Source organism: Pseudophryne corroboree, chromosome 4 (genome assembly GCF_028390025.1).
Source record: "Pseudophryne corroboree isolate aPseCor3 chromosome 4, aPseCor3.hap2, whole genome shotgun sequence".
Taxonomy (NCBI): Eukaryota; Metazoa; Chordata; class Amphibia; order Anura; family Myobatrachidae; genus Pseudophryne; species Pseudophryne corroboree.
In genome coordinates this window covers 667,641,032-667,660,216 of record NC_086447.1, presented here as the reverse complement: position 1 = coordinate 667,660,216, position 19,185 = coordinate 667,641,032, and the positions used below count along the sequence as shown (strand labels likewise).

At 47.6% G+C, this 19,185-nt stretch overlaps 1 protein-coding gene and 1 non-coding gene across 4 annotated transcripts in view; both read left to right on the top strand.

The window, feature by feature from the left end:
• Positions 1 to 8,633: 8,633 nt before the first annotated feature.
• The window catches only part of TCP1 (t-complex 1), a 32,393-nt gene continuing 21,841 nt past the window's right edge, over positions 8,634 to 19,185 (top strand). Inside the window, exons 1-2 of one of the 3 annotated variants that reach the window (XM_063917831.1) lie at positions 8,634 to 8,654; positions 17,542 to 17,627. In XM_063917831.1, coding sequence (XP_063773901.1) covers positions 17,544 to 17,627 — 84 coding nt within the window. In that variant the 5' untranslated portion in view covers positions 8,634 to 8,654; positions 17,542 to 17,543. Of the gene's footprint in view, positions 8,655 to 8,708; positions 8,948 to 17,541; positions 17,628 to 19,185 lie in introns of those variants that run through there. The other 2 variants (XM_063917829.1, XM_063917828.1) reach the window with 2 other exon arrangements.
• Positions 18,054 to 18,187, top strand: LOC134913631 (small nucleolar RNA SNORA29). The gene has a single exon (XR_010177331.1). It is a non-coding gene; the product is annotated as a small nucleolar RNA SNORA29 (small nucleolar RNA).

Sequence of the window (19,185 nt, the reverse complement as noted above, 5' to 3'; positions counted from 1 at the left end):
ATGGCCCACCACTTAAGTATTTATAACAAAGAGTGCATTATTATTATTTATTTATTTATTTATTTATTTATTTATTTATTTATTTATGGTCATACAGCAATGATGAACCGGGTTCGAGAGGAAGGGAAAGTGAAGAATGAGAAGACATGTGAGGATGTGTGTGGACTGTACAGAGTGGATACAATTTGATAGGAAGGTTTATGAAAGTTATGTGGGCGATTCTGGAATTTGATATGCTTGCCTAAAGAGGTGAGTTTTCAGGGAATGCTTGAAGGTTTGGAGACTAGAGGAGAGTCTTATTGTGCGTGGTAGGGCATTCCACAGAGTGGGTGCAGCCCGATGAAAGTCCTGCAATCGTGAGTGGTAGCGAGTAATGAGTGTGGATGAGAGACGCAGGTCTTGTGCATTATTATACCCCTTTTCCACTATAAGCACGGGTCGCAGCCGTGTCGCCTGAAACGGCTGTGACCCGTGCTACAGCCCCTTTCAGCAGCGCTCACCAACCCGGCATATTGCCGGGTTGGTGACGCTGCTAGTGACGCGGCAGGGGACGGCGCTGGGAGATCACATGATCTCCCAGCGCCGCCCCCCCTATGCACTGTGAACGGGAGCCGTGTCGCCTCGACACGTGTTCAACACGGCTAGCTACCCGGGTAGGATTCCCGGATCACTTGATCCGGGAATTTGCCGGAGGACCCGTTTCCACTAGGGAAAAACACGGGTAAATGTGCGCCCCCGCACATTTACCCGTGTTTTAAGGAGCTAGTGGAAAAGGGGTATTAATCAGCGATGCGCACACTGCAAGCACAGAGTTAAATTATAATAGTGGCGGTACTATGAAATCACACTTAGGAGCTATCAACTCCTAGATACAAATGTATCATTACAAGACACTAAGCAACTAGCACTGCTAAAAATATTGAAACATTATTCCAAGATACTGGAGATAGTGAAGAAATACACAATTACAGTGGCTAAGCTTTTTAATTCACTTTATTTACTTTGTCACAATTTATTTCACATGCACTATATTTCGCTGATGTTTTAATGATTACAATAAAAGTTATATTTTAGAATTTGTGGTCATCTATCATAAAGATATTTGACATTAAGAAAGTATATAAGTCCGTGTGTGCCCATTACAGGGAATTTCTTTTCTTTTGGTCCTTTGCGTCAGCAACCTGGCAATATACCGGGTTGGTGATGTCACCAGCAGCACGTCTCGGAGGCTGCGCTTGGAAATCAGATGATGGGTATCAGTGAATGGGTAACGGATTGCATCGACCCGGCTTACCCATGCACACGGCACATCGATATGGGTTAAACACGAATTCAACCATGGTCGTGTTATGCACACCAGTGCCTGCAGGAATGTACTGGTGTTTAAACTGTTATGCACACCAGTGCCTGCAGGAATGTACTGGTGTCTGAACAGAGAGGGATGCAAAACAAATGAACTCACAGACAGACTGGGAAATATGACATAACGTACACAGAAGGTGATAGGGTAACAAAACCAACACAGAGTGAACAGAGAAGCCCAGAGGCTATGAAACTGGGTGTCTCCCTAGTATTAGAAATGCTCAGATGGAAAAAGCAAGATGTTGTGTTTTAATACGTAGAGAACCCAAAATGCTGTTGCTAAGGGCAACAGCAAAACCCTAAAGGGTTACCAACGGGTGTGGCAGTAAACTCCTTGGTCAGAGATGGAATAATAGACACAAGGAGAGTCTCCACAATCCTAATTCTCACTTGCAGGGCCCAGGTTCAGCTTACTGCCACTAAACTGACACATGGACGCCCTGCACAGTGAGAGAGGATTAAGCAGGCAGGTCTGAAAGTACAGCCACAAACCTGCTGGGTTCACAGAATAGCAAAAGAACCTCAGCAGGCTAAACGACTGACTCCAGTCTTACTGCTAGGTCTGGATTGGCAGAGTGTAGTACCAAATCCCCAGGCCTATTTGCAGTAAGCAACAACAAATACAAAGCTACACAGTACTGGCTAACTTTCAGGAACTGACTAACCAACAAAGATTCAGCAGCATCTGCTTAACCTGAGAAGAGGCCTTATAAAGCAGGTGCTGTCCACGCCCCCCTCAACCTCACAGACTGTGAGCACAAAAACCAGCACCGGATCCCCTGCCTGTAACCACTGCACAGCAAAAGACCCGAACCGGAGTATCAGCTGCGCTCAGGTTACTCCGCTAGCACTTGTCTCCCGGTTGCCATGACGACGTGGCAGCACAGGGCAGGAGACCCTAACAGTACCCCCCCTCTGACGAGGGGTCAAAGAACCCCTACCACCGGGTTTATCGGGGAACTGCGAGAAGAAAGAGCGTATCAGTCTGGGGGCATGAAGATCACAACTGCGCACCCACGACCGCTCCTCCGGGCCATACCCCTTCCAGTGCACCAAAAATGACAGCCGACCCCGAACCATCTTGGAGTCAAGAATCCTTTCAACAACAAACTCCCTCTGGCCACGTATCAGAAGAGGGGAAGGTCTTCCTCTGGAAGAAGGATTACTAATCGCCCGTTTTAAAAGGGAACAATGAAATGTTTTATTGATACCCAAAGAACGGGGCAGATCTAACTGAAATGCCACCGGATTGATAACCCTGGTGATCTTATAAGGGCCGATGAACCGGGGGCCTAACTTATGAGATGGCTGTCTCAACTTCAAATTCTTGGTAGACAACCAGACGAAGTCTCCTAATTTGAAGCTGCAGGGTCTTTTCCGCTTATCAAAAACCCTTTTGGTCACTAATGACACAGACACAAGGGCTTTCTTCACTTTCCTCCAAATACCTCTAAGGACCGAAACGACAGAGGAACCACCAGGCGTGGAGTCCAGGGGGTCAAAAGAATTGGCCTTAGGATGATGCCCATACACACAAAGGAAGGGAGAGATCCCTGTAGCAGAGTGAGCCGCGTTGTTATAGGCAAACTCCGCCATTGACAGATGAGCAACCCAGTCAGTCTGACACTTGGAGACATAACACCTGAGGAACTGCTCCAAGGACTGGTTCACCCTTTCAGTCTGCCCATTAGACTGCGGATGGTAGCCTGACGACAAGCTGACAGAAATCTGGAGATCGGAACAAAATGCCCTCCAGAATTTGGCCACAAACTGGGATCCGCGGTCAGAGACCACATCAAGTGGCAACCCGTGGAGACGCACAACATGCAGCATAAATAATTCAGACAGGCGTCTGGCCGATGGCAGCCCAACCAGTGGAGCGAAGTGCGCCATCTTCGAAAACCTGTCAACGACAACCCAGATGGCTGTCATCCCCGAGGATTTGGGCAAGTCCACAACAAAATCCATTGAAATGTGGGTCCATGGCTTAGATGGAATAGAGAGTGGATGTAATGGGCCAACAGGAACCCCTCTAGGAGTCTTATTTCGGGCACAGATGTCACATGCCCGAACCCACTGATCCACATCCTTAGCCACCGAGGGCCACCACACCGCCCTAGATAGCAACTCCCGAGTTCTGGCAATACCCGGGTGACCTGCCGACTTCTTGGCATGGAATTCCAGGAACACTCGCTGTCTTAACCTAGGAGGCACAAACAAAAGACCTACCGGAAGGTCTGGAGGAGCCTGCTCCTGTGCTCTAAGGACTAATGACAAGAGGTCCTGGGTAATGCCCACTTTAATACATGATGGGGACACAATGGGCAACGGCTCCTCGGTGGTCTCCTGGATTGGAGCAAAACTTCGCGAGAGCGCATCAGCCTTGATGTTTTTTGACCCAGGGCGATATGTTATCAAAAAATTAAAGCGAGCAAAAAACAAAGCCCATCGTGCCTGCCTGGCATTGAGACGCTTCGCTGACTCTAAATATGCCAAATTCTTATGGTCGGTGAGAATTGAGACCACAAACTTAGCCCCCTCAAGCCAGTGTATCCACTCCTCGAGTGCATCCTTAATAGCCAACAATTCCCGGTTACCCACGTCATAATTCATCTCGGCAGACGAAAATTTACGGGAAAAGTAAGCACAGGGATGAAGGCGATTATCAGACACCCCCTTCTGAGAGAGCACTGCCCCAATACCTATCTCAGAGGCATCCACTTCCACCACAAAAGGACGCTCTGGATCTGGGTGTCGCAGCACCTTGGCCGAGACAAATGCCCTTTTTAGACGGGCAAAAGCCGCTTTGGCCTCACGAGACCAGTGAGCAACATCCGCCCCTTTCTTAGTGAGTGCCACCAAGGGCGCCACTATAGACGAAAATCCAGCGATAAATCGTCTATAAAAATTTGCAAAGCCCAGGAAACGCTGAAGCGCCTTCAAACTAGTGGGCTGCACCCAATCCAGGACTGCCTGTACCTTGGAACCCTCCATTTGGAAACCTTCTGGGGAGATAATATATCCTAGAAATGCGATTTGCTGAACTTCAAATTCGCACTTCTCCAGCTTCGCCCCAAGCCGGTGGTCTCTGAGTTTCTGGAGGACTAAGCGTACATGCTTCCGATGTTCCTCAAGGGAATGGGAGAAGATTAGGATGTCATCTAAGTATACAACTAAGAATCTATCCAAATATTCCCTGAGCACATCGTTCATGAAATCCTGGAAGACTGCCGGGGCATTACAGAGCCCAAAAGGCATCACCAAATATTCATAATGCCCTGAGTGGGTATTAAAGGCAGTCTTCCATTCATCCCCCTCTCTTATTCGGATTAGATTGTACGCACCACGTAGGTCAATCTTAGAAAAAATGGTGGCAGTACGAAGCTGGTCAAACAAGACCGAAATGAGAGGCAGTGGGTATGAGTTTTTAATCGTGATACGGTTCAATTCCCTGAAGTCGATGCAGGGTCGCAATGAACCGTCCTTTTTACCCACGAAGAAGAACCCCGACCCAACTGGAGACTGTGAAGGTCTGATAAATCCTTTAGCCAAGTTCTCCTGAATGTACTCTGCCATAGCCTGAGTCTCAGGACGTGACAGGGAGTACAACCTGCTCTTGGGAAGCTTAGCATTCGGCAACAAATCAATGGCACAGTCATAGGGGCGATGGGGAGGTAGTACCTCTGCAACTTTTTTGGAGAACACGTCCGCAAAATCTGCATAACACCCTGGCAATCCTGGCAAACTTAGCTGCGAGATTCTGACTGGAAGGCTCAAGCAACTCCTGAAACAATCAGTACCCCAACTAAGAATCTCCCCAGAGACCGAGTCAAATTGAGGATTGTGGGCCCTTAACCAGGGTAACCCCAACACCAATGGAGCAAAAGTACAGACAGTCACATAAAAGGACAATTTTTCAGAGTGTGTGGCTCCAATAAACAAAGAAATCTGGCTAGTGCAAGAGGTAATTTTACCCTGGGATAATGGTTCCCCGTTTAACCCACAAATCTCAATTTCCGACGCCAAGGGTACTAAGGAAACAGAGTGTTTCAGGGCGAATTGGCGGTCCATAAAAACCCCGTCGGCCCCACTGTCCACAAAGGCCTCAGTCTTGACAGTTTGACCGAGGATCTTCAAGGTCACCGGAATGATAAAAGTCTTCTTGGGAAATTCTGACTTCTGGCCTGACAGGATATTTCCCATCACCCTCAGGCCCTGAAGTTTTCCGGCTTTTCTGGGCATGATACTACCACATGACCCTTATTCCCACAGTACAAACACAACCCCTGCTGTCTCCTCCGCGTCTTCTCACGCGAGGAGAGGCGGGTAGCCCCAATCTGCATAGGCTCCTCGGAAAATTCCTCAGAGTCTGAGGTTCCCTTGGGAAAGAAGGAAACCTCGGTCTCCCTTTCAAGCCTACGCTCTCTCAGCCGTCTATCCACCCGGATGGATAACTGCATGAGCTGATCCAAGCTATCAGGCAAGGGATATTGTACCAGTTGGTCTTTTATCTGGTTAGAAAGACCTCTTCGGTACTGGTGTCTCAGGGCTGGGTCATTCCACTGGGTATCATGGGCCAACATCCGAAACTCCGTACAGTAAACCTCAACTGGCCTTCGCCCTTGCTTAAGGATCGAAATCTGAGCCTCGGCTGAGGCCGTCTTGTCAGGGTCATCATACAACATACAAACAAAAACAAATGTTTCCGCACCGGTATGGTATGGCCTAATCCCCATATAACATATTAATATAGAGATCTAGATATCTGCATGAGGGGACGTGCTACCTGCTACCTAAGAGATCGATATTTAATCAAAAAAGAAAAAGAAAAAGGGTAGCGTTGTGGTGCACAGGGTCATAAGTTGGCTGTTTATTAATAAATTAAAACATAACTTTTATTGGTAATTTAGAATAAAATAAACTCCCCACCAATCAAAAAAAAGAGGCGAAATATTAAAAACTAGAAGATAGTAAGAAATGAAATATTAAAAACTGGCGCTGAGACACCTGATATTGCTCCTATAGTCCTAAATAATCGATCCAAATATCAATGTTAGTAGTTTTTAATATTTCATTTCTTACTATCTTCTAGTTTTTAATATTTCGCCTCTTTTTTTTGATTGGTGGGGAGTTTATTTTATTCATCATACAACATGCCCAGTGCCGTAAAAAAAGCATCAACACTTTTAAGCGACGGACAGTCAGGCTGCAACCCATATGCCCAGACCTGTGGGTCTCCTTGTAGCAAGGAAATCACTATGCCCACCCGCTGAATCTCTGACCCAGAAGACTGAGGCCTAAGCTGGAAATATAACTTGCAGCTCTCCTTGAAACAAAAGAACTGCGAGCGATCTCCAGAAAAACGATCCAGAAGATTTACTTTCGGCTCCTTAACCCCTGAAGGTGCTGCTGCTGCGGGAGCTCCGCCAGCGGCCTGGGAGGTGTGCATTTTAATGGACAAATCATTAAATTGATGAGTCAGGACCTGCACCTGATTGACCACCTGTTGCAACGTATTGAGGGGTATGCTCCATATTCCCACAAAATTTCAACAGGAGTATTGGGCTGCTGAATATGTTATGCACACCAGTGCCTGCAGGAATGTACTGGTGTTTAAACTGTTATGCACACCAGTGCCTGCAGGAATGTACTGGTGTCTGAACAGAGAGGGATGCAAAACAAATGAACTCACAGACAGACTGGGAAATATGACATAACGTACACAGAAGGTGATAGGGTAACAAAACCAACACAGAGTGAACAGAGAAGCCCAGAGGCTAAGAAACTGGGTGTCTCCCTAGTATTAGAAATGCTCAGATGGAAAAAGCAAGATGTTGTGTTTTAATACGTAGAGAACCCGAAATGCTGTTGCTAAGGGCAACAGCAAAACCCTAAAGGGTTACCAACGGGTGTGGCAGTAAACTCCTTGGTCAGAGATGGAATAATAGACACAAGGAGAGTCTCCACAATCCTAATTCTCACTTGCAGGGCCCAGGTTCAGCTTACTGCCACTAAACTGACACATGGACGCCCTGCACAGTGAGAGAGGATTAAGCAGGCAGGTCTGAAAGTACAGCCACAAACCTGCTGGGTTCACAGAATAGCAAAAGAACCTCAGCAGGCTAAACGACTGACTCCAGTCTTACTGCTAGGTCTGGATTGGCAGAGTGTAGTACCAAATCCCCAGGCCTATTTGCAGTAAGCAACAACAAATACAAAGCTACACAGTACTGGCTAACTTTCAGGAACTGACTAACCAACAAAGATTCAGCAGCATCTGCTTAACCTGAGAAGAGGCCTTATAAAGCAGGTGCTGTCCACGCCCCCCTCAGACCTCACAGACTGTGAGCACAAAAACCAGCACCGGATCCCCTGCCTGTAACCACTGCACAGCAAAAGACCCGAACCGGAGTATCAGCTTCGCTCAGGTTACTCCGCTAGCACTTGTCTCCCGGTTGCCATGACGACGTGGCAGCACAGTGCAGGAGACCCTAACAGGTCGCTACTAGGGTTGGAATATATATTATGCGCGCTCATGTGCAATAACAAGATGGCGGTCTGATAGGGTTATATGTGTGGCCCTAGCCTAAGGGGACAGCGTACTGCTGTCCGCAGTTTTTCTCAAAGTCTCATAATACTGTATACTGTCTCGTATTAGTCCATTAAGAAGCAGCTACAGTCAGCGCAGCCAATAACTGCTGTTGGCGGTGAGGTAGGAATGGCCATCGACCATCGATGATTCGAAATCATCAATGGTCGATTACTGATGGTAACTACTTTTACCATCGATGGGGGAGAACCAGATGGTTTCCTCCCGCCATCGATGGTAAAGAGCTATCAAATATTTTTTTTATTTTTTCTCAAGGGTGTCAAGGACATGGAGCATAGCTCCGCCCCTGGACACCAGTGAAGCCACGCCCCTGGGCTCTGCTCGGCCCTCGTCCATCTCAATATTAAAGTAATGGGGACCATCGATGGGCAAAACCATCGATGGTTCCCTTACAGATGGTTGCCCACCATCAAGGTTATCCTCCGATGGTACCATCGATGAATAACCCACCGATGGCCATCCCAACTGTGAGGACGGAGAGAGGAACTAGCGTACGTACGTACGCATAAAGACAGCGTAGCATACACAGCGCATATTACGTAACTCGCGCGCCCCCAGACGATAGCTGAAGGGGGCGGTGCCGGGGCCGGGTACATGGCACGAGAGCGCGCGCCCGCCCCACGGGCCTAGAACATTCTCTATCCGGCGCCGCATTCTGAGGCCACGCCCATACGTCATCAACGTACGTACGTGTGTAACCCATTCGCTGCCGACATACTGTTCGTCCCTCCTTCTGTTGCATGTGTGTATAGGCGTGCGCCTGGCCGGCGATGAAGAGGTGTCCTTAGTGGGCGGGCCCTAGTGACTGAGCAGCTTTCCCAGCGTACTGAGCGGCCGGGCGGCGGTTGGTGAGCACGTTGTGTAGCAGTCGCCGGCAGCAGCAGTTTCTTTGTGTGCAGACACTGCGGAAAATGGAGGGCCCGTTAGCCGTGTTCGGGGAGCGCAGCACGGGGGAAGCCGTGAGGAGCCAGAATGGTACAGTGTTACCCTGAGGGATGTGTGGGCGGCTTGCAGCCCGGTCACTGTGGGGGGCGGTGCGGGTGTAGGGAGGGCCGCACCGGGCCTCCCAGTCCCCCCTTGTACCGACACTGCACAGCACCCGTGTCCACCACCCCGGAAGCTGTCCGTGTCCTGGAGTAGAGCTCCCTGCCACTGTGTGTGTGCTGGGGTGGTTTGTTTCAGGAACCTATGTGTGCTAAGTGTCCATGCAATGTATAGTAGGGCCCGGGATTGCACTCACATCACTCACTTGCGGGGAGATCTATCAGACCTTCTAAAGAACTCAAGTGGGCTCCTGAGTCTTACTATTTAATAATATCTGTAAAATGCTAACTAGTGTAGTAGTTGCTACGGGCAACACCTCTACTTGTTCTTTATAGGGTCTATTCTATTGAATGTGACGGACATACATTGCGCCCACCATCGCAGGTTCTACCTCGCACTGCCATAATAAGTGGCCAATAAGCGCAGCCGGCATTGCTGAGATGCCTCGTTGCACATTGTGTGGCATTCCACCTTTAGACGGTAGGGTGATCTCCCTTTTGTTGTTACACTTTAATGCTGCATTCAGATCGCAAATGTCGGATCTTACCCGGTAAGAGAAACGTGTACTTACCTGGTGGGATCTGGCATTTGCGCTCCGTTGCTGGCTTTCCGACCTGGCAATATACCGGGTCGGTTGCCATAGCAGCGGAGAGCGCAGCAGCAGCGGGGGTGGAGGCGGCGCCGGGAGATGAGCTCATCTCCTGCGCTGCCTATGCTGTGAATGGGAGCCGTGTCGCATCGGAACGGCTCCCATTCACACTGCGCCTGACCCGGTAATCAACCCGGTAATAACCCTTCTTTCTCTGACGTCCTAGTGGATGCTGGGGACTCCGTAAGGACCATGGGGAATAGCGGCTCTGCAGGAGACTGGGCACAGCTAAGAAAGATTTAGGACTACCTGGTGTGCACTGGCTCCTCCCACTATGACCCTCCTCCAGACCTCAGTTAGAATCCTGTGCCCGGCTGAGCTGGATGCACACTTGGGGCTCTCCTGAGCTCCTAGAGAGAAAGTATATTTTAGGTTTTTTATTTTGCAGTGAGATCTGCTGGCAACAGACTCACTGCAGCGAGGGACTAAGGGGAGAAGAAGCGAACCTACCTAACTGGTGGTAGCTTGGGCTTCTTAGGCTACTGGACACCATTAGCTCCAGAGGGATCGACCGCATGGAACCGGCCATTGGTGTTCGGTCCCGGAGCCGCGCCGCCGTCCCCCTTACAGAGCCAGAAGCAAGAAGAATCCGGAAATTCGGCGGCAGAAGACATCAGTCTTCACCAAGGTAGCGCACAGCACTGCAGCTGTGCGCCATTGCTCCTCATACACACTTCACACTCCGGTCACTGAGGGTGCAGGGCGCTGGGGGGGGGCGCCCTGAGCAGCAATAAAAACACCTTGGCTGGCAAATATATCACAATATATAGCCCCAGAGGCTATATATGTGATAAACACCCCTGCCAGAATCCATAAGAAAGCGGGAGAAAAGTCTGCGAAAAAGGGGCGGAGCTATCTCCCTCAGCACACTGGTGCCATTTTCTCTTCACAGTGCAGCTGGAAGACAGCTCCCCAGGCTCTCCCCTGTAGTTTTCAGGCTCAAAGGGTTAAAAAGAGAGGGGGGGCACTAAATTTAGGCGCAAATATATGTATACAAGCAGCTATTTGGGGAAAAATCACTCAGTTATAGTGTTAATCCCTGCATTATATAGCGCTCTGGTGTGCTGGCATACTCTCTCTCTGTCTCCCCAAAGGACTTTGTGGGGTCCTGTCCTCAGTCAGAGCATTCCCTGTGTGTGTGCGGTGTGTCGGTACGGCTGTGTCGACATGTTGGATGAGGAAGGTTACGTGGAGGCGGAGCAGAGGCCGATAAATGTGATGTCGCCCCCTGTGGGGCCGACACCAGAGTGGATGGATAGGTGGAAGGTATTAACCGACAGTGTCAACTCCTTACATAAAAGGCTGGATGACGTAACAGCTGTGGGACAGCCGGCTTCTCAGCCCGCGCCTGCCCAGGCGTCTCAAAGGCCATCAGGGGCTCAAAAAAAAAACGCCCGTTACCTCAGATGGCAGACACAGAGGTCGACACGGAGTCTGACTCCAGTGGCGACGAGGTTGAGACATATACACAATCCACTAGGAACATCTGTTACATGATCTCGGCAATGAAAAATGTATTACGCATTTTCTGACATGAACCCAAGTACCACATAAAAGGGGTTTTATTTTTGGGGAGAAAAAGCAGCCAGTGTTTTGTTCCCCCATCGGATGAATGAATGAAGTGTGTAAAGAAGCGTGGTTTCCCCCGATAAGAAACTGGTAATTTCAAAAAAGTTACTGATGGCGTACTCTTTCCCGCCAGAGGATAGGTCACGTTGGGAGATATCCCTTAGGGTGGATAAGGCGCTCACACGTTGTCAAAAGGTGGCACTGCCGTCTTAGGATACGGCCACCTTGAAGGAACCTGCTGATAAAAAGCAGGAGGCGATCCTGAAGTCTGTATTTACACACTCAGGTTATATACTGAGACCTGCAATTGCCTCAGCATAAATAGGGCTGCTGCAGCGTGGTCTGATACCCTGTCAGATAATATTAATACGCTAGGACAGGGTTAATATTTTGCTAACATTGAGCATATATAAGACAACGTCTTAAATATGCTCAAAGGATGCACAGAGGGATATTTGCCGGCTGGCATCCAGAATTAATGCAATGTCCATTCTGCCAGGAGGGTATTAGAAACCCGGCAGTGGACAGGTGATGCTGCCTGTAAAAGGCACATGGAGATTCGGCCTTATAAGGGTGAGGAATTGTTTGGGGATGGTCTCTGGGACCTCATATCCACAGCAACAGCTGGGAAGAAAAATTTTTACCTCATGTTTCCTCACAGCCTAAGAAAGCACCGTATTTACAGGTACAGTCCTTTCGGCTTCAGAAAAGCAAGCGGGTCAAAGGCGATTCCTTTCTGCACAGAGACAAGGGAAAAAGGAAAAAAGCTGCACCAGCAGCCAGTTCCCGGGATCAAAAATCTTCCCCCGCTTCCTCTGAGTCCACCGCATGATGCTGGGGCTCCACAGGTGGAGACAGGTGCGGTAGGGGCGCGTCTCGGGAACTTCAGGGACCAGTGGGCTTGCCCACAGGTGGATCTCTAGGTTCTGCAAATAGTATCACAGGGATACAGGCTGGAGTTCGAGGCGACTCCCCCTCGCCGTTACCTCACATCAGCCTTGCCGGCTGCCCTCGGAGAAAGGTACCAACAGGTGAAAGCAAGGTACCCCTCCTTCAACAAGGCCGGGGTTACTATTCCAAAATGTTGTGGTACCGAAACCAGACGGTTCGGTGAGACCCATTCTAAAATTGAAATCCTTGAACACTTGTATACAAAGGTTCAAGTTCAAAATGGAATCGCTCAGGGCGATTATTGCAAGCCTGGAGAATTTCATGGTATCACTGGACATCAAGGATGCTTACCTGCATGTCCCTATTTACCCTCTTCACCAGGAGTACCTCAAAATTGTGGTACAGAATTGTCATTACCAATTCCAGACGTTGCCGTTGGTCTGTCCCCGGCACCGAGGTATTTACCAAGGTAATGGCCGAAATAATTATCCCATACTTGGACGATCTCCTTATAAAGGCGAGGTCCAGGGAGCAGTTGTTCGTCGGAGTAGCACTATCTCGGGAAGTGCTACAACAGCACGGCTGGATTCTGAATATTCTAAAGTCGCAGCTGGTTCCTACGACGTGTCTACTGTTCCTGGGTATGGTTCTGGACACAGAACAGGATAAAAAGGGTTTCTCCCGGAGGAGAAGTCCAAGGAGTTGTTGTCTCTAGACAGAGACCTCCTAATACGTATACAGGTGTCGGTGCATCAATGCACGCGAGCCCTGGGAAAGATGGTAGCTTCTTACGAAGAAATATCATTCGCCAGGTCCCATGCAAGGATTTTCCAGTGGGATCTGTTGGACAAGTGGTCCGGGTCGCATCTTCAGATGCATCGGCGGATAACCCTGTCTCCAAGGGTCAGGGTGTCGCTGTTGTGGTGGCTGCAGAGTGCTCATCTTCTAGGGGGCAGCAGATTCGGCATACAGGACTGGGTCCTGGTGACCACGGATGCCAGCCTTCGAGGCTGGGGGGCAGTCACACAGGGAAGGAACTTCCAAGGCTATGGAAAAGTCAGGAGACTTCCCTACACATAAATATTCTGGAACTGAGGGCCATTTACAATGCCCTAAGGCAGGCTAGACCCCTGCTTCAACACCGGCCGGTGCTGATCCAGTCAGACAACATCACGGCGGTCGCTCATGTAAACCGACAGGGCGGCACAAGAAGCAGGATGGCGATGGCAGAAGCCACAAGGATTTTCCGATGGGCGGAAAATCATGTGTTAGCACTGTCAGCAGTGTTCATTCCCGGAGTGGACAACTAAGAAACCTCCATCCGGGAGAGTGGGGACTTCATCCAGAAGTGATCCAAATGATTGTACACCGTTGGGAAAGGCCACAGGTGGACATGATGGCGTCCCGCCTCAACTAAAAGTTACAAAGATATTGCGCCAGGTCAAGGACCCTCAGGCGATAGCTGTGGACGCTCTGGTAACACCGTGGGTGTACCAGTCTGTGTATGTGTTCCCTTCTCTGCCTCTTACCCAGGGTAATGAGAATGAGAGGAGTAAGAACTATACTCATTGTTCCGGGTTGGCCAAGAAGAGCTTGGTAACCAGAACTCCAAGAAATGATCTCAGAGGACCCATGGCCTCTGCCGCTCAGACAGACCTGCTGCAGCAGGGGGCCTGTCTGTTCCAAGACGTACCGCGGCTGCGTTGGACGGCATGGCGGTTGAACGCCGGATCCTGAAGGAAAAGGGAATTCCGGAGGAAGTTATCCCTACGCTATTTAAAGCTAGGAAGGAAGTGAACGCTAACCATTATCACCGCATATGGCGGAAATATGTTGCGTACTGTGAGGCCAGGAAGGCCCCAAAGGAGAAATTTCAGCTAGGTCGATTTCTGCACTTCCTACAGTCAGAGGTGACTATGGGCCTACAATTGGTTTCCATTAAGGTCCAGATTTCGGCTCTATCGATTTTCTTCCAAAATGGAACTGGCTTCACTGCCTGAAGTTCAGACTTTTGTTAAGGGAGGGCTGCATAGTCAGCCCCCGTTTGTGCCTCCAGTGGCACCGTGGGATCTCAACGTGGTGTTGGATTTCCTGAAGTCGCATTGGGTTGAGCCACTTAAATCCGTGGAGCTATAATACCTCACGTGGAAAGTGGTCATTCTGTGGGCCTTGGCGTCGGCCAGGCGTGTATCAGAATTGACAAAAGCCCTTATCTGTATTTTATATGGGAAAGGCGAAATTGAGGACTCGTTCCCAATTCCTTCCTAAGGTGGTATCAGTTTTTCATGTGAACCAACCTATTGTGGTGCCTGCGGCTACTTGGGACTTGGAGGATTCCAAGTTACTGGACGTAGTCAGGGCCCTGAAAAGTATATGTTTCCAGGACAGCTGGAGTCAGGAAGACTGACTCGCTATTTATCCTGTATGCACCCAACAAGCTGGGTGCTCTGCTTCTAAGCAGACGATTGCTCGCTGGATCTGTAGCACGATTCAACTTGCACATTCTGCGGCTGGACTGCTGCACCCTAAATCTGTAAAAGCCCATTCCACGAGGAAAGTGGGCTCTTCTTGGGCGGCTGCCCGAGGGGTCTCGGCTTTACAACTTTGCCGAGCTGCTACTTGGTCAGGGGCAAACACGTTTGCAAAATTCTACAAATTTGATACCCTGGCTGAGGAGGACCTTGAGTTCTCTCATTCGGTGCTGCAGAGTCATCCGCACTCTCCCGCCCGTTTGGGAGCTTTGGTATAATCCCCATGGTCCTTACGGAGTCCCCAGCATCCACTAGGACGTCAGAGAAAATAAGATTTTACTCACCGGTAAATCTATTTCTCGTAGTCCGTAGTGGATGCTGGGCGCCCGTCCCAAGTGCGGACTGTCTGCAATACTTGTATATAGTTATTGTTAACTACAAGGGTTATTGTTGAGCCATCTTTTGAGAGGCTCTGTTGTGTTCATACTGTTAACTGGGTATATTATCACGAGTTATACGGTGTGATTGGTGTGGCTGGGATGAGTCTTACCCGGGATTCAAAATCCTTCCTTATTGTGTCAGCTCTTCCGGGCACAGTATCCTTACTGAGGTCTGGAGGAGGGTCATAGTGGGAGGAGCCAGTGCACACCAGGTAGTCCTAAATCTTTCTTAGCTGTGCCCAGTCTCCTGCGGAGCCGCTATTCCCCATGGTCCTTACGGAGTCCCCAGCATCCACTACGGACTACGAGAAATAGTTTTACCGGTGAGTAAAATCTTATTTTTTTACCGGGTTGAATTACCGGGTCAGGCGACCCGCTAATTCACCAAAGGACCTTTCACATCGCACACGGACCCGTTTCGACACGGCAATATGCCGTGTCGATACCGGGTTTTTAGTGCGATGTGAAAGGGGTATAAGCTTCAGAGTTACTACTAGCTGTAAATAGGTCTCGGCCTTTTTCCTTTTTGAGCTGACTACAAGCATACTTTGTATATAATGAATATGTGGATGCATGGTTACTGTTATGGAGGAGTGTTGCTACCATGGTCAGGTTGCTGAAAGAATTCCTTATATGGGGGTAATCTGAAAACCTAATCTATTCCACGAGGCTGAAGTTAGCTTCTTATTCGGCCAGCTTCTTATTCAAGCTCTAGCTTCTTATTCAGATCATTCAGTTTTGCAAGGGTTAATGAGTCTTGGGTCACAAATTTGACCCCTGAAATCAACAGAGGGTGGTCCCTTACATATGACCCACTTGTATTTTGCCTGGCCCAACGCTGTTTTGGGCATGAAATACACTGGCAAAGTGGGCACACACCATATTTTACCATTTTGAATAAGTAGCTGTAGTTTTGCAAGGGTTAACTAGTCTTGGGCCACAAATTTGACCCCTGAAATCAACAGAGTGGTCACTTGCATGTGACTCACTTGTATTTTGCCTGGCCCAACGCTGTTTTGTGCATGAAATACACTGGCAAAGTGGGCACAAACACCATTTTATAAATTGCCATTTTGAATAAGTAGCTGTAGTTTTGCAAGGGTTAACTAGTCTTAGGCCACAAATTTGTCACCTGAAATCAACAAAGCGTGGTCACTTACATATCACCCACTTGTATTTTGTTTGGCCCAACGCTGTTTTGGGCATGAAATACACTGGCAAAGTGGGCACACACCATATTTTGCCATTTTGAATAAGTAGCTGTAGTTTTGCAAGGGTTAACTAATAGTTTTGGGCCACAAATTTCACACCTGAAATCAACAGTGTGGGGTCACTTACATATCGTCCACTTGTCTTTTGTCTGGCCCAATGCTGTTTTGGGCATGAAATACACTGGCAAAGTGGGCACACACACCATATTTTACCAGTTTGAATAAGTAGCTGTAGTTTTGCAAGGGTTAACTAGTCTTGGGCCACAAATTTGGCCCCTGAAATCAACAGAGAGTGGTCACTTGCATGTGACTCACTTGTATTTTGCCTGGCCCAACGCGGTTTTGTGCATGAAATACACTGGCAAAGGGGTAACAAACATGTCTGATCAGTCCCATTTCCGTTACGCTGCATCAGTTTAATATGGCATTGCTTATCAATGTAGTCATTGGGACCGATTCAGTCGCTTACTGAGCCCCCTGCTGGGCGTTTAAAGCAATGAGCGTCTATCTAAACTATTCAATTGTTGCCAGTTAAGCGGTCAGTCTGCTGGGTTTAGATATGCAGATTGGCTAAACCCGTCTAAAGAGCCTGAGTGGGCATCTAAAGTCTGGCTTGGGAGCCCAAACTACGGACTTTTTCAACGCATTTTTTTTCTAACACCTCCAGTGGGTGTGAGAAATAATGTGAAGGCTCCGACTAAACAATTGAATAGCTCTGATAGATGCCCATTGATAATGTCCAGCAGGGGGCCCGTGGCGCAAGTTAATTTTTCCCCATAGTCTTTCTTCAGACCCCCTCCCCACAAATACTCTTGCATACCTCATAGGGCCACAAACCAAACAGTCCCTGCCAGCCTCACTGCACACATTGGTTGTTGATGGTTAATATGGTCACCCAGTAGCATAATTCCTTTATATCCTTAAGGCAATCCTTAATTTGGCGTGGCCAAGGTAAAAATTACTTCACAGTGGATAAGTGGAATAGCCTCCCATCAGAGGTGGTAGAGGCTAAGACCGTAGCGCAATTTAAACATGCTTAGGATAGGCATATGAATATCCTTACAAAGAATTAAGGTTTAATAAGGGTTGAGGTTGCCTAAAGGATAAAGAAAAAACGGGGCAGACTAGATAGTTCAAGTGGTTCTTATCTGCCATCAAATTCTATGTTTCTAATGTGATATTTCCAGTAGGCTTAATATAAATTGGTTCATTGTTTCTATTTTGCTAAATATAATGTATTTTGTAATGCACTTTCTTTTAAATGTATCTTTAATTTTCTTTTATTATTTTTTAGTAATGGCTGCGGCTTCTATTGCCAATATCGTGAAAAGTTCACTTGGGCCAGTTGGTCTGGATAAAATGTTGGTGGATGATATTGGTGTAAGTATGATTTTTTTTTTTTTTTTTTTGAGCAATGCTGTCATCCTAGCACAGTGTTATATATGAACAGACATCCTGGTGACGATTCAATTGTTTTTTTTTTTCGCGGCCGCCACTAAATGGCGCCCAACCGCAGCAATTCGATTGTTTTGCTGTTCGGGAGCCCAGCAGCTGCGAATATTTTTTTTTCTCGCAGTCTCTGGAGGTGTGATAAAAAAATGTGTGTAAACTGGTCTTTCGGTGCAATATGCATGTGCGCCCAAACAATTGAATAGTGACCGTTTGGGCATCTAAACAGTCCCCTTTAGACAGGATTTTTAGATGCCAAAAACAATTGAATCGGCTCCAGGTTACTAAATGTGTACATGTATTATATGGTGCAGCTTTATTCTGTAATCTGTTTTATTTAAGTTATAACTGCATGATGATCCCATTTTAGTACCACTTTTTTGTTCTCCAGAATTAGTGGCTATGCTAATGGGGTAGAACAACATCTGTTATCGACTGAAGGAGTAGGTGTCTCACACCTACTGCTATATGATATAACAGAACATTTTTGTTGTAAGAGCATGGCCTTCAATGCATCTCTATAGAGCGATCATGCTTTTAACTTGCCATTAAAAGAATGATCGGTCTATAGAGATGCAATAAAGGCCATCACAATGTTAATTTTACAAATTGACAGTGATTGTTCAGTAAGCGTGTATAGATGAGCCATAAATTATCCCTGCACATACAGCGTTGATGCTGATCATATGTAAGTACATGTTGAAATCATTTACAACTTTAACCTATTTGCTATGAAACATCTCCAAGTGTATGCTTTACAGCCTATTGAAAGGAGAACAAAGCTTAAAATATAAATTTAATTTAAAAAAGATATTGTACAAATAGATGTAACATTTTTAGTATTGCAAAATATTTTCAAATATCAGACAATGTGTCCGATTTAATATTGTCTCCCCGGAGGCAACTAGAAGGCGCCCAACAGAGCAATTGAATTGTTGGTTTGTTTGGGCGTGCATGCAGCCGGGGAGACACATTTCAGCTCATAGCCTCATGAGGTGCGAGCTGAATTGTGCGTAAACACAGTGGTCTTGGGTGCACAAACCTGTACTGACAGGTTTAACCATACTAATGGGTCTGTGCGCGCCCAACAGGGGCAACAGTTGAATAGCCCCAGTGGGTGCCCAATACGTTTGGGTGCCCACAAAACAATTGAATTGTTCCAAATGAATTTGTGACAGTTTGGAGTTTGTATTCTTTCTTCTGTGGGAAGTTGTGTACTTAAAGCAATCGCGATAATAGAATTTTTATCTCAAATTTTTACTCTAATAACATTTTTAAGCTTACTAGGTGTTCTCTTACAGTATATGAAAGTTCTGTATGTTAGGTTTAGTGCTGTTAAAGGACTGCACATCCTGATATTGGATGTGTGTTTTGGAAGACCCATATTCTTACATATAGCTGTAGTTTGATTATGCACATCTGACGTGTGAGATCTCTACTTGCTGGTAATCTCATAATAAAAAAAAAAAAATCTGAATAAAGTGGTACT